At 37.8% G+C, this 15000-nt stretch overlaps 2 protein-coding genes and 1 long non-coding RNA gene across 3 annotated transcripts in view; 2 read left to right on the top strand and 1 right to left on the bottom strand.

Moving 5' to 3' along the window:
• The window catches only part of LOC138043575 (all trans-polyprenyl-diphosphate synthase PDSS1-like), a 9872-nt gene extending 2856 nt beyond the window's left edge, over nt 1-7016 (bottom strand). The window contains exons 1-7 of the mRNA XM_068889933.1: nt 6703-7016; nt 5221-5317; nt 4616-4746; nt 4069-4322; nt 2455-2564; nt 540-620; nt 304-417 (exon numbers count right to left, since the gene is read on the bottom strand). Coding sequence (XP_068746034.1) covers nt 304-417; nt 540-620; nt 2455-2564; nt 4069-4322; nt 4616-4746; nt 5221-5317; nt 6703-6986 — 1071 coding nt within the window. The 5' untranslated portion in view covers nt 6987-7016. The remainder of the gene's footprint in view (nt 1-303; nt 418-539; nt 621-2454; nt 2565-4068; nt 4323-4615; nt 4747-5220; nt 5318-6702) is intronic.
• Nucleotides 7017-7022: 6 nt separating this feature from the next.
• On the top strand, nt 7023-8282 carry LOC138043586 (uncharacterized). Its single transcript, XR_011131294.1, has 2 exons — nt 7023-7134; nt 7379-8282. It is a non-coding gene; the product is annotated as an uncharacterized lncRNA (long non-coding RNA).
• A 3568-nt stretch (nt 8283-11850) lies between these two features.
• LOC138043567 (limb region 1 protein homolog) overlaps nt 11851-15000 on the top strand; it is a 14534-nt gene continuing 11384 nt past the window's right edge. The window contains exons 1-2 of the mRNA XM_068889921.1: nt 11851-12300; nt 13523-13610. Of these exons, the coding sequence (XP_068746022.1) occupies nt 12235-12300; nt 13523-13610 (154 nt within the window). The 5' untranslated portion in view covers nt 11851-12234. The remainder of the gene's footprint in view (nt 12301-13522; nt 13611-15000) is intronic.

A 15000-nucleotide genomic window follows, 5' to 3' on the forward strand; every position in this document is an offset into this window, starting at 1 on the left:
GTATCCCACAACCACGCACGGCCTTGAATGTTATTTCCGAATTCAACATGACAGAGGCTAGGTTAGATTTCGGCAGTTTCCACTTGAATGTTCATTCAGTAACAGGAAATGTGGGAGACACGGAATGATCTGTTGAGTTTCGGCGATAGAAATACTGCAGGAAATTTGGAAACAAAACCTAAGGCCGCGCGCGGTTGTGGGATACGGCGTTAAAATTTGTCTTCTCAGTCCTCCAAATTACGTCACTAGATCACCTGGTTAGGGCGTCAATGGGTTTTAAAGACGGTATTCGTTATACCACACCTGTTCACAAGCAAACAGGACAGGTGCCGTTGCCAGTCCAAGATGTAAATCTGTAGCTGTTGGTTTTCCCATCTCTTTATCAGTGGCTATAAAATCAAGTATATCGTCCACTATCTACAAAAAATCAACATGGAAATATCAATTATGTAGCGTACTCTTTGTGGTCAATTTCATGGTTGTATATGCACCCGGAAAAAAAATGTTATTGTAAACAATAAACGGAGCAAATGTGGTACCTGAAATGCCATTCCAATATTTCTCCCATATTGATATGCGATTTCCTGCACCTCAAGCTGACAATCACCAAATACGGCAACCTAAAAATTAGCAATTATTATTTTTTTTTTAGAAAAAGAATGACTAAAGACGTGAATTAAACAATTCATGCATATGAGGGTAATGATGGTACATAATATTTAACATTATTAAAAACTGAACTACGGATATCAGATTTCCAGCATTTTCATTGGCTCGCCAGACACAGGCTATCAGTTCATATACCTGCTGTACCTTATATGGTCAAGGAACGCGTCAGAAATAAAGTGTGCTGAAAACATTTTTGCAGCCCTGAGAAAAAATTGCCGACAAAAGTTGTTTTGGACCGAAATTGACCGAGGCAAAAATCAACATGGAAGAGTCGTTGATCCTGGAGTTTTTAATAAAACAATTATTCTTCTCCGGCTTGCTGGATTGGTGTTCGATTCCCAGATCCGGCGGATCTGTTTGGGTTGAGTTTTTGTTGTTTCTCTACTCGAAGCCAGCGCAAACATATCCACAAATAAGGTGCAGCGAGGCAAGCGATGCAAAAGAAAGAGGATATGCAGGCACGGTGGTCTCGATTTTTTATCACTACCTTTCACACAAGAAAATTGTATACTGTACATAAATAATTTAATTATTGGTTTGCGTTGCAACAGCAAAAAGAGTAGAATCTGTAGTCATTACAGTATACAAAATTCAAGTATTTCTCTGTTTCTAAGCAGAAACACCATAAGTCAAACAGGGACTTTGTCGAGTGCTGGAAGACATTGATGCAGATGCATATGTGTAGATGTATCTTCTCACGTATTCGTCTATAGTGCACCTTGTCGCCAGCCTACGGAAAATTTTGCACAAGGACGTATCCAAGCCAAGGATAGTCATTAAAAGAATAGAAGCCTCATTTACACAACAGCTTGTGTTGCCGTATGTGTTATAAAGCTCGTTTTAAACGTCACATTTTACATGTGCCGAATCAAATGCAAGTGAACGAAAACAACAGATTTTCCTAATTCGCATTAGATTCGGCACATGTAAAATGCGACGTTTAAAACGGGCCTTAGTACGTAGTTACTTATTTCCAAAGACTCGTAGAGTTGAATTCAGAATCACCGATGATAAATCCATCTGGTCCCTAGAACGGAATTTGAATAGAGAGTAGGGAGTTTAAGCAAAGACGACGGCTACGGCTACGGTGACGCTACAAAGCAAGAATATGATTGGTTAAAAAAGGAAAAATACCCATGCTGCACGTGCAACACGAATTTCCGTGCATTTCTTTGCCGTACTCCACAAAACAACACCGTGAAATCACCAAATTTTAGGTTTTGACGACAACGTGAAAAAGTCATTTTCAGTTTTGACTTTAAAACCGTTCATACCCATCCAGTTACAGGATAGTTCGCCCGTATTGTACAGTGTGAACATGACGGAATAATCGCGAAATACTTGCTACAGCGCTAAGTTATATTTTGGACGAACGTTTTCGTTGCCGTAGCCGTAGCCGTAGCCGTCGTCTTTGCTTAAACTCCCTAGTATCCGCATACAACTCCAACGCCTTGACCTCTCACTTTTGTCCAGAAATGTACGTCATTAGACGTACACACATGTACGCCCAATTTTGAAATCCAACAAGAAGAAAGAAATTAAGTTTAAGAGTCAGCGTTCTTTTCGGTGATGGTAAATGCACCTGTTTACCCTTAATTGAGGATTGGAGTGTAGAGGACACTTTGTGACGTAAATTGTCGACATTCGATGTGCTTGAGGGGCCACTTCACCATACTTGTGAAACTGTTGTGCATCTCGTTATGACCTGCATTTCTGGACATATCTGCCCCCCCCCCCCCCACCCCACCCCTCTCCCCTGGCAAAGTTATTTTGTCTTCAACATACCGCTCTGCAGCAACATGCCACCAAGCTGGCTGTCTTCTTGTATGTTTTATCTAAGTAGTGATTGAACCTTTCATCTGGGTTTTCTTTCGATCCCAGTTGCATAAACTCGCCTGAAAAGTAACATGAGGTATAACAACTACATGTAAAAAAAAATTAATCAAAGTAAACTGGGAAGATATCTATTTACCAACATAGCTTTTGTTATTCAAATGTGCCAGCCACAGGAACAAAAGACCCTTTGCTTCGACAGCCAGCGAGGATCTGTTTGGCACATTACAACAATATCTTCCCTGTAAAAGCACTTTTTTTGTCTCAAATCCCTCTAACAATGACACGTTTTGTATGACCACTATTGCTTGTTACAGGTACTCTCTGCTTGTCGAGACAAGGATAAGTATAAAATGAGCAGTACATGAATGAGTATAAATCAAGCTCGAAAATGTCAACAAGAAAGTGATTTCAAAACAGAAATTTGCCCTCTTAAGAATTGTTCGTGGTTATGCCTCTGCTTCCAGCTTTGTTGTGTGCCTTGTTTTACAGAGAACTTGAAAACTGATCACTGTGTACCACAGGAAAATGTAAAAATGCTTAAAGTGCTACAATGACCAACAGATCAAACTTTCCTTTTTTCTTTGTTAACTATTAAACCACTGAGTGACCAAAGTCTTAAGCCCTGATTTAAAAAAGACACCTGTTTAACTGGAATTTTCCTATTTTAATGGTCCACCAGTAATAACTTTAAAATCTTGAGAGAGCTGGATGGAGGAGAAAATGATGTCAAAGATTCAACAGTTTAAGAATGTAATGAATGCATATTTGAGTGAATTACTATGCAGCACAGTCCTGAGTTTCAAACTTTCAGACTTTTAAACTAGTGTTTTGGATATATAACTAGGGGCCAGGGTCCGGGGGCATGCTTCCCAGGGATTTTTTGGATTTTAACTCTCCAAAGTCCCCTTTCCCACGTTTTTTTTTTTTGTGATTTCTGTAAAAAACGGTGGAAACCGGTGTGCATCCACCCTGCTTTACAAACTGTGATAGAGGCGAATGTGGAGGTGAATCCAGTGGATGTGTATGATGCTTCAATCACATCTGCATGGCCTTTTTTTTGGCACGGTTGGTTAGTGCGCGGCCTTGGTGCATAAGGTCCTGAGTTCGATCCCCGGATCTCACATCCTTGTTTCAACTTCTTTCCTTTCAGTGTAGCCTAAGTAGCTTTAAATACCCTTAAAACGGAGCACTGATGGAAAGAGGGGGTAAAATTAGCGCACCGTTGGCTTCCTGGGAGAATACTCTCTATTTAATGTCTCTAAAGAGTAAAGGACCTTCCGACGTTAAATAAGACGGGTTTACCTTTACCATTAAAATAAATGCTATTTAGATGAGGTCTTGAGCTACTATCACCAACAAAGGTTCCTACATTTTTGTTTTTTCTGATTTATAACATTCATGCAGACTAATTGCCTGATTTTGTTTGAGGATTAACCAAAGGTGACCATCTGAGATTAGGGTTTCAACATGACGTGTCAATACCGGTAAGTCAATATGTTTTAATTAAATTCATCATTTTTGTGGGTACTGTCACTGCAATAATTACCATAGGTCACTTTGTACCTTTTATTAGCTCATCTACAACTTTTGCTAACAGCTCTACCACTTCCGCATTTCCAAGCTGTGCAAGTGTTTTTGAAGCACAGGACAGAATGTAGTCTCCAGCCAGTACAGACATCTTCTCTCCAAACTTCTCATTCACAGAAATCTTGCCACGCCTTGTATTTGCACCATCAATGACATCATCATGGATCAAGCTAGCAGTGTGGATCATCTCTGACACCATGACAACAATTTCTTGAGAGTGAAGGATTTTGCTGCGTGAAGAAACAGACAGAACTAATAGCAAAATAATCATCAACCATGTTTGAAGAAAGAAAGAGAAACCCTTGTACTGTCAGGCTACACATGTAAAAATATATAGGACATAGCATACAAAAGATTGATGGGAGGAGCAACTGAGGGTGACTCTTCACTCCATCAAAGTGAAAGGTCCCCTCCCTCCCTCCCCTCCCTTCAGGAGTACATGACTAAAATATTGGAGAGACCAAGGGATTAGTTTATCTGGCTCTGCATTGACAAAAAAAAGGACAATATTATGAACACTGACCTTGTATTATCGGTGTGTTTGTTGCATGCACCTGCTGCAAGCAAGACAATCATTGGTCTAATGTACTTCCCTCGACCATCAAAGTAGTAATGGCTCACTTCTCTCAGAGGTTTTATAGATGTGTTTAATTCCTGCAAAATATTTGTAAGAAATAACACATTCATGATTGTCTTGTTGCTTTTAAAAAATTTTGGCAGTCTGCTATACAGAACCTCTACTGTAAAGAAATTGATAGATGCCAGAATACCACTTATGTTAGTATACACCTTATTCCAAAATGGCCGCTGATTTATGCGGATACAAATTGGCCCTTGTTGCCTCGTTCAAGATAAAATATTCTTTTGAATTTTAAGCTTAAGAACGAGGCATCAAGGGCTTATTTGAATAAAAACAAAAGAATATTTAAATGGCAGCTATTTTGGAATAAGGTGTATTCTGTTTACATCAAAACTGTAGTGTATGTTGCAGACCAGACTGTAGAAAGATATGCCCAGTTGTGTCATAAAAATAAAGCACAATGACATGGTGTGTTGCTTGAATCTTGGCTTATAATAATCCGTGTTCTAATATTACTTCACTGTGGTTATAAATCCAAAATGTGTTACCTTTTTTATACGATCACACAGGTTTGATAAATATGTTTCTGTTAAAACTTGTGGATCACTTTGGGAATTTTGTAACGATGACCAAGATGAACAGTATCTGTCAAAAAACAAAACAAAAAAACCAAAACTCTTTAACATTTCATCTACATTTTATTGGTGCAAGTTATTCAATCCACAGGGTTCTCAATTGAACCTGTAACCTGTAACACATGTCATTGGTATCACTTGTAAAATGTTACAGCTTTAAAATTGTCCCATCAAGTGGATCAGTTTATCAATCAGTTGCAGTGTTACAGCTGAAAATAGCACAGCAACAGCTGTTGAGAATTCAAATGAGACCCCTGCTCCTTATAAGAAAAAGTGAGGAAAATCTAATTTATTTATCCACTAGCTTCTATGATATTTGAAGGCAAGTCAAGTCAAGTTTTATTTAAACTCACAGATAATATTAACACAATTCATTGTTTCTAGATAAAAGAGTAAAAGATTGTGATAGAAATAAAGAATCTTTTTAAAATTTTAGGTTCATTGTGTAGAGTTTGGTACACCTAAATAGCTCAAAACAAGGATGCGAGCAAGAAGGAATATGGTCACAAAGGAGCTGTTTTAGATAAAAAAGTATTACTTCATTAATTAAATAGTAGTAAAAGATAATATAATCACAAAACTTCAGGAATTAGGAACACTATTATAACCATCAATCATAGAGTTCTTGATATTTTGTCGAAAACTAGAAAATGGCTTGATTTTCTTAACATCAATAGATAAAGAATTCCACAGGTTGATACCAGTGTAGGGAAGAGAATGAATGCCGTATTGAGTGGTATGGTTTTCAAGCAGTTTACTCTAGGATAGAGTATATAAATCATAGCCATTTGATAGGGTGTCATTTTTCACGAAAGTGACCAGTCGGTTGAAGATTTTATCAAGACTAAGGAAACCAGAAATTCCCACTCAAGAATAAAAAAAAAATCAAATCGGCAAACTAAAAGTTTACGCAACTCAACCTCAACAGTGTCAATAAACGGCTATCATGAAACACCTCTGGATATTATTAACTGTCAAGAATCGGAATTTAGACAGAAATCAGTGGGAGTTTACTCTAGTATAGGGTAGCAAAATTCAGCTGAACTAGCTCTGGTATAGGCTAAGGGTTCCAGGGTCTTAGCAGCACATCCTTACCCAGAAATTCCTAAAGTACTCCCCCCCCCCCCCCCCACCCAACCCAGTTAATTAATACTCAGGGGAGGGAGGCACACAAGGGTATCTAGATCAAATGTCACCAGTCACCCCAAAATGACATATCCGATTACATACACCATAAGCAAGCTAAGTTTTCAAAATCTATATCAAAACCCCAACGCGCAAAAATTGTGGGTATTTCTGCAGACAGGCTTCTCCAACTGCGATGGTCTTGCATAACTGGATCAAGAATTTTTTGCGATATCATGAAACGACGAAGACTTCGAATAAAAACCTTACCTGGAAGAGACATGATCTGCATCCCTACGGCAAGGAGAGCTTTGAAATAATTTGTTTTTTCTAGGATGAGTTACTGCTGTATAGGATATTAACCCTGACGTGGGTTGGGCTGAAGCTGGATACTGACGGCGGACAGAGATAGAACAAGAGTAACAGCTGGATATATGCAGACGGCAAGTGCTTTCACATACTTTAACGCTGAAGACTGAATTCCGCGAAATAAAAAACTTTTTAAAGCATGACAGGAGGGCAAAAGGGGGACATGAAATGTTTGCAACCGCCATCTTGGATTTACGTAACTCTTGAAACTTGCAATGTATGATGGGATTTGTTTAACAGCGTCCTGTTTTGCATTGCTGTTTATTTGTTAGAGCCCCGATATCCCAACGGTCATTTATTTTGCACTGCTAAGTGCGAACAACTTAATATTTGGTAAGTAATTTTCATTATTCCCTTTTCACTAAATCGCCCACGCGCATGCTTTTTTATAGTGACGATTTAGGGGTTCGCGTGACCTGCTTTTCGCGCGCGCCTTTAATTTTTGCGTGCCCTTTATTATTTTGTCTGTTTCAAGTATGACTGATACATTTTTTCAGGGTAGCACACGAACACAAATTTTAGGCCAATAATCTGAGCGAGAAATAATTTCCTGATTGCTGTACATTACGTGCTGCAGGGTTGGTAGTTTAGGATAAGTCTGAGAAAAGAACGTTTGATCAAAATGCCAGACGTGGAGGTTGCAGAAAAAAAGAAACGTGGTCGTCCACGTAAAGAACCCGCTGCCCCTGCAACTGAAACTGTCACTGCCGAGTCAGGAGAACCAGTTGTCAAGAGAGGCAGAGGGCGACCCAAGGGATCGACAAACAAGAAGGGCGTTGCTCCGAAACCTACGGGTCCAAAACGACCTCGCGGTCGCCCCAAAGGTTCAACAAAAAAGAAGCCTGATGAAGATAAAGCCGCGTCTCCCAAGAAATTGCCAAACAAATCCAGCGAATAAGCGTTGAAATGTGCAGTGAAAGTTGTTACATGAGGACTTGAAACCAGTTATCTGATATACTTATTCTATATAGCCTTGCAAGTCATATTTTTGTACATGGTTTCAACATGATTCTGCATACGTATAGAGCTTATGTTCCTGAAAGTGACAGGCAAACTCGTTTACTGCTCTTAAATTCCAATTTCCTTTAACATTGACATAAATACAGCTTTGTAAACAGCACCTGCTTGAATGCTTTGCCCATCTCATGTCTTTGTGGAATTGGACGAGAAATTTGCTTTTCTTTTTGTTTGCTTTCAGAGGTTAAGGACTTGTTAAAGTACACTCATTTATCAGATATTTTTTTTCTTTTCTCACCCACATTAGCCTGGAAATATGTTTACTATAATAGTTATTATCTGTATATCTTTTTCAATTCGTTTTATACTAAAGGACTGTTAATCTTATTTTTATATTGCAAAATTCTGTAGGAAATCATTTTCAAGAACAAAAATTATTTAATTGTTCTGCAACTCTGATTTATTCTTTTACATTGTATGACTTCTTTGTATAATCTGTTTTTCTAATAAAGGCATGAACATAATGTTTTCACATAAATTTTCAACCACTGTATATTTACAAATCCAAAAGCTAATATCAGCAAGTTATTTTCAAATTCGCCAAAATTGCTGTCAGAATATGAAATGCAATCATATTGACAAAGCGGGAAGGTGCCTCTTACCAGCAGCAAAGCGGTTCATCTTACTATGATTTTCGAGCGAGTAAAGCACCTGGGAAGTTTGGTGATAAGGTTGTGACGTTCAAGTTTCCATGTTCTCAACGGCAATCTTTTCCAATTGAAGCACAAGGGTAACTGCATTAATCAAGCATGTGACATCATCCAAAAAGGTGCCCCAAACATCAACTTTTACTTTTATCACCAAACTTCCCAGATGCCTTACTCAACTGACTCTTTATGTTACAGTTACTAGTATAATAGGGAGGTGTATCTTGCTGGTAATCTTATTTCCAGGTTTTAATAAATTCTTGCATCAGTGGCATGGCTTGAAATAACGGTCGGTCAACCGACAATGTCCGCTCAAAAATGGGTTTTGTCTGGGCAAATCCTTGGATGACCGGACATTTTGTCCAGTCGTTTACTCTTCAAAGGAAAATTTAATTTAAAGCTAATAGTTCTAAATTGCAATAATATTGTATATTTGGGTTCATGAAAGAAAAAAAAAGAAAGAAAAAGAAAGATAGGAACAGACCACCTTTGACTACAGTAAAATTTCAAATTGAATCATAAAAGTGATAGGCAGGGATAGTGGGGAGCACAAGTGTAATATGACAAGTGCTTTTTCGATTTTACCAAATATTGTGGCTGTGCTGTGCATTCCATGCCTCCTGCACTGATTGTGAGGCTGCTTTTACAATAAAAGCTCACGAAATGTAGTTGCATCTTGCAGAGAGGGAAGAAGCACTTTTTTAACCCTTTCACTCCTGTGGGGTTCCCCATTGACGAGTAAAATCGTCTGGCGTTAGACAGAGTAAAATGTATAAGTGGCATTCTTGGGAGTGAAAGGGTTAAGAGTTATGACATAATGACCAGCTCCCAACATCAGTGGTTTCATAGCTCAGTTGGTCAGAGTGTTGCACTGGCATCGTGAGGTCACGGGTTTAAATCCCGTTGAAGTCCTGAATTTTACAGGCTTCCCTACACAATTGCTAAAATTGCATTCATAACTGTGAGGATCATAGCTTTACTTGAGCACATTTGTCCGTAGAAAATCAGGACAACTTGACCAGTGCCATCCAGGAAATTGTTTCAAGCCCTGCTGTTGTATTTCTCTCCAGTAATTTTGGTAAATTTAAAGCTCGAACACATTAATTCAGGGTGGCAATATTTGACTAAAGCTACCAGAATTATTTCTTAATAATATTTGTCCAAATCTACCAGAATTGTTCAAATCCAGTAGGGTCATTGTTTGACTGCTGTTGAAATTTGCAATGGCAATGCTGCTGGGTATTATTGATGTTTGAGGTCTTGTCATATCAAGACCAATGTGTCTGGTTACAGCTGTAAGTGTCAGGATGAATGATGGGTCTTTATTGTTATAATGGACACAAGAGCCCTCCAAACAACATATGAGAAGATTCAAAGATAATCTGCAGAAAGGTTCTGTACACTATTGACAAACAGGGCATTTCTTGGAACCAATGGTGTGAAAAAAATGTGAATTTCACTGTCACGGTTTTGTGGTTTAGGTTAATGGTTTTTTGAGGAGGAGTTTTGCTTTTTTATCTGTATCCTAGGTAATGATACTTTCAAGACTGTTATCCCTCGATCCAGCTCCTCATTAACAGCCCACATCTCAGTCCTCTAAAGCATGTAATTCAAACGACAATGAAAAAAAGACCTAAAGGATTCTGGCAGTTTTTGAATACCATTTAATAGCTCATTAAAATTAAAGTTCACTAACATTATCATTATATTTTTGTCAACAAATATATTTTATTAATAATTTCCCATCAAATAAACCAATGGGTGTGTTTTGTGTTGCATGGTACATCCAAGTCATTAAACCTGGATCGTGATGATAACTCACTTAGAGGAGAAAAATTTAGCTCAATACCGGACAGGTCTCTGACCCCTTCACCTAAGGTCAGCGTTGCATCCAGAGTGCGTCATTGCGTCCTAGGACGCGATATTTTGCATTTGGACGTCCTAAAATGCTAAGAAGGGTCTTTGTGGACGCACAAATTTCATGCTTGAAATATATGCAAATTTGTAAATTGAAAGCACAACCACGCGCTCGCTATATTTATATTAACAATGGCGCAATTTTCCACATAACGTTGATTGATCCATCTAGAATTGGCATAACAAAGAGAGAATCATGGTTGGTGTATTTTCATTTTTAGCGTCAGTATAACTTAGGACCCCCAAAATTCTGGTATGGACCCCTAAATATTTGGCAAAGGGGCCCAGAGGACCCCTACCCAGTAAAACCTGGATGCAACGCTGCAGCTAAGGTAATGTAAATATATATAATGCACACATTTTTGCTCTACATGAAGGTAACGTCAGTTCATACACAAGCCTTTTAAGCTCTAAGAATTTGCATCAATCCATACATTTGTACTTATTGTTGTACAGCCAGAATTTCTTTGTATTTAAGAATTTGATGCTTTTGAAGCATACCTTTTGGCAAAATAACCTGACTGTTTAGACTTTATCCATTAAAGTACTTCCACATGAGTCATGAGAAGATGGGGTAAGGTTTTTTTTAACTTCTCCCCTTCAGATAAACAATAATTCATAGACTTCATAAATTAATACCAGTATTTGAATAATTACACTTAACGAGGAGAGGGACACCTCTAGGTTAATTAATATTGTGCCCCAGTTAGCTAAAATGTTTTTCTATTACAAAAGAAAAGTTGATAATCATCATCAAAATTTAATGAAAAGAAACTAAAGACTTAATAATAAAGAAATTGCAATATTTAAGTATTTAATATCTAGCCTTATAATTTTATACAAAGAAGTAGGGTAAAAAAAAAAATTAAGAAAGTTTTAATAAAGACTTGAGGAAACATAGTCCTGTTTGGACACATACACAGAAACATGCCTGAAGTTGAAGGGATAAATGTGTGATTTTGAATATTATATTAACACACCTGAGAAGCTATTGTTGCTGGTTGAGGTTCTTCTGATATAATTTGGAACGGTGGAAAAGTCATCACAACTCTGTCAAGTGATCCAGTTCCCCCCTTAATTTGATTCCAATGATCTGCTTGGTTCTTAATACTGAAGTTTTACGGGAGTTTCCTCAATTATTATGGCAAATTTTATGGCAATTTTCAGTCCCTCCACCCTAAGGGGTGGCGAATGGTAAACTCCGAGACTCGCCGAGATCTAAGTTAAAAATCCGAGCCCGAGACTCCTTGGTAAAAAGTTTCGAGATTCAAAAAGGGTAAAAACAAACCATGCAAAAGCGAGACTTCGAGACTTACCAAAAACGCTTTCGAGATTTCGAGATCCAGCTAAAATTTTCCGAGACCCACTTTTCTCCAGGTACCATTCGCCACCCCTACCCTACCTCCCTGTTACCTCCCTGTTGAGTCTCAGGACCTACTCGTATTTAGTGCGCAAATGGGACTAGGACTAGCAAAACAAAGGCGAGAAGTCATTTGGATAAATTGTGAAACCGTCAAATAAGTCACAGATTTTGATTCCTGTTTGGGCTACACTGTATTAGCGTGTTGAAAGTTTGCTGGGGCTGCACACATCCAAGGAAAGAAATCTGATACTGTACATTTGTTTTGGCACGTGTAGACTGTCTCTCAATTCATCCTTGTTCTTTGACCCCAGCAGCGTTTCAGTTCGTCTGAAAACCGTACAAGTTTCACGATCTCAGTTATGAGGTTTTTTGACGTTCCTAAGTGTGGTAAAGCAGGGTTGATTGAATAAATTTTCTTTTCGAAGAAATTTAAAAAGTATTATGGGGAAAATGGCTCGGTTTTCAAGTTTTCTGGCGAGTGGATGAGTAATGGCGTCAGACTACGATGGAAGCGAGGAAGAACGGATTTTTTACGATACAGTTAGAGAATATGTGGTAAGTATTTCTTCGTAAGTTGTCCAAAACTTTTACAAGAAAAGACATCACCCACATCTGTGGACCGTACGAGTGTATTTACATGCCTAGAGGGAAACAGATCGTGGATAGTAAAATGCTCTGCATTCTTCGTAATGTTATTTTGAAATTGTTTACTCAGTAAGCTGATTTTCGTCCTAAACTCTTAAGAGGCTTATCATTTAAGAAAAGGAGAACTACACACTGTTGTTCATTTTTGTCTTTGGTTTTCGTAAGAACTTTATGAGTTAATATTAATTCAGGTCTTGTGTGATAACGAAATTTGGTAAGTTCATTTAAAAAGTTTTCGTTGTTTAAATGTTTGGGAAGCAAAATACGAAACCTTGTTAAAGAAGTTATCAAATTTCACACCAACACACGTTAAATTGTTTTAAATTTAAGTGTCCTATGAAAGCAACAACATCAAAATTTGTATTTGTCACATTATGAGACATGAAAGAGACTTTGAAGAATGAAATACAAGTAGGGTACAAAAGCCACTTAAAATTAAAAAAAGTGATCAGAAATAGCTATAAATTGAATAACTTAATCTATTTGTATAGGTAATCACATGATTTCGAGTGCAATTTGGAATAAATAAGCACGAGTAAATTTTTTCAAAGACGACCAAAATTGAATTTGTAGTCTTTGAAAATTTTTACAAGTGCTTATTTATTACAAATTGCACGAGAAAAATCATGTGATTATTTATTAATAATATACATGAAAAAATTTGAGATGGTTAAGCAGAAGAAACGCACACATATCACGCAATCAGGGAAAAATTGCGTCATCCAGGGTGTGCGCTTGATTTGAAAGCAAAAGATTTGATTGGTTCTGATCAAACCCTATTGTTTATTAGCCAATCATAATCCAGAATTTCTATGTGTATTTTGCACTGGTATTTCACTTTTTGCACTGGTGTATTACACTTTTTGCACTGTGTTACACTTAAACTGCACTGCTGTCAGCCAATCAGAATCGAGAAATTTTTGCATGTATATTATTAAACTTGTAAATCAGCCCTTATGCATTCATCCTTCAGTACAATTAGGTTTTCCTGGTATTGCGGTTTGTCAAAAGTTGTCCTGTTGTCAAAGATGGCAAAGTGCTTCCTGGAACAGGAGCATTGGAAAAGTGAGCAGACAGTCGATCACTATTCTGTAATTTATCAGTATTTTTTGGTTTCGTTTCCTTTGTACAGATCTCTCTACTTTGTTTTATTGTTTTGTATGGAATTTCTCATGTTACCATCAGTACTTACAAAAGAAAAAGAGATGAACTGGATTCTGGTGAGTGATTTAATTTAGTGAGCAACAGGCCTGGTCTTGAAAATTTGTGAATTTGAAACCCTTGCCAGTCTCTGCAAATTTTGATCAGTCAACTATTTTACAGAAGATTGTGGAAGAGAATTATTATTATTATTATGTTACCAAGGGAAAACAGCTAAACTAAAAAAATATGTCCAAAAGAAAGGGTGAACGTTGAAAGGGAAATGTGTAGAAAGTTCCTTTCAAATCAGATATTTACTATTTCCTCAAATCCCATAATACATCTTGTCTACAACCCCCGCCCCCAAATTTTCAATAATCATCTTTTGCAATTTCTCTCAAGTGTGAAGATGTCTATGCATTTTTTTTCAATTGGAAAGGGGGGGGGGGGGGTGGGGGTGATGGGTAAACAAGGTGTATTATGGAATTAATTAAGGAAGTAGAGAATGCTCCATATGAGATCCACACAGGTCCCTCTTCTTTCCAATATCAACATCACTGTTGTCTCAAAATGTAGACAATAGGCCTTTTGCAACTAATGATCACATGGTACAAAATCCACCATGCTGGAGGGCAAGTTCATTATTATTTCCCCACTGGGACATTAAAACAAATGCAAGTCAAGCCTGACTGGTTCTGGTCTCTTTGTTTTAATGTCCCAGTGGGGGAATAATAATGAGCTTGCTCTAGCTCCAGCATGGCAGATTTTGTACCTTGTGATCATTAGTTGCAAAAGGCCTATTAAGGACGGTGCCTACTAATTCAAAGGTATGTTTGCACGCTTTACTGAATATGCGGGTAAAGCAGATCTTAACAAGTGTTAGTGAAATCCAAAAAGAAAATTGTGGGTTACCACGCATTTTTTGAAGATAATTAATCAACAATATTTATAAAAACCTTTAAAATACAAAGCAATGTATGGTGTTCTTTTCCAAGTTGAAGCTTATAATTATCTCTGAAAAATGCATGGTTACCCCCAATTTTCTTTGTGGATACCGAGATCACTTGCTAAGTTCTACTGTCTCCCCATAGTTTTGAACCACGCAAAAATATCCAGGGCTGTATTAATAAGCACCAGCCATAGGAACTTGAGATGCGCAGAATGTATGCGCAATAACAATAGTCGTTCAAGTGTCCCCGTTCGAAATGCTGCTCCTCAAGTAAGGATAAACAGCAGCATTTACCCTGAGCTAAAAGTAGCACTGACCTTTACCCTCTTACCTCACTTAGTGTTGGATGTCAAAATTGGCCATGCAGACTAATAGGCCATTTCGGAGTTCATTTCTGCCTCCTCTCCAAAGCAAGTCTAAGTGCGAAGTTTTTCTTATGAAAAGTAGTTTTCACTCATATGTAAAGTAAAACTTATTACAATCACAAAAACTTTGCACTCCCTGAGACTCATTTTGAAGAG

This window comes from Montipora capricornis, chromosome 1 (assembly GCF_036669925.1).
Source record: "Montipora capricornis isolate CH-2021 chromosome 1, ASM3666992v2, whole genome shotgun sequence".
Classification (NCBI taxonomy): Eukaryota; Metazoa; Cnidaria; class Anthozoa; order Scleractinia; family Acroporidae; genus Montipora; species Montipora capricornis.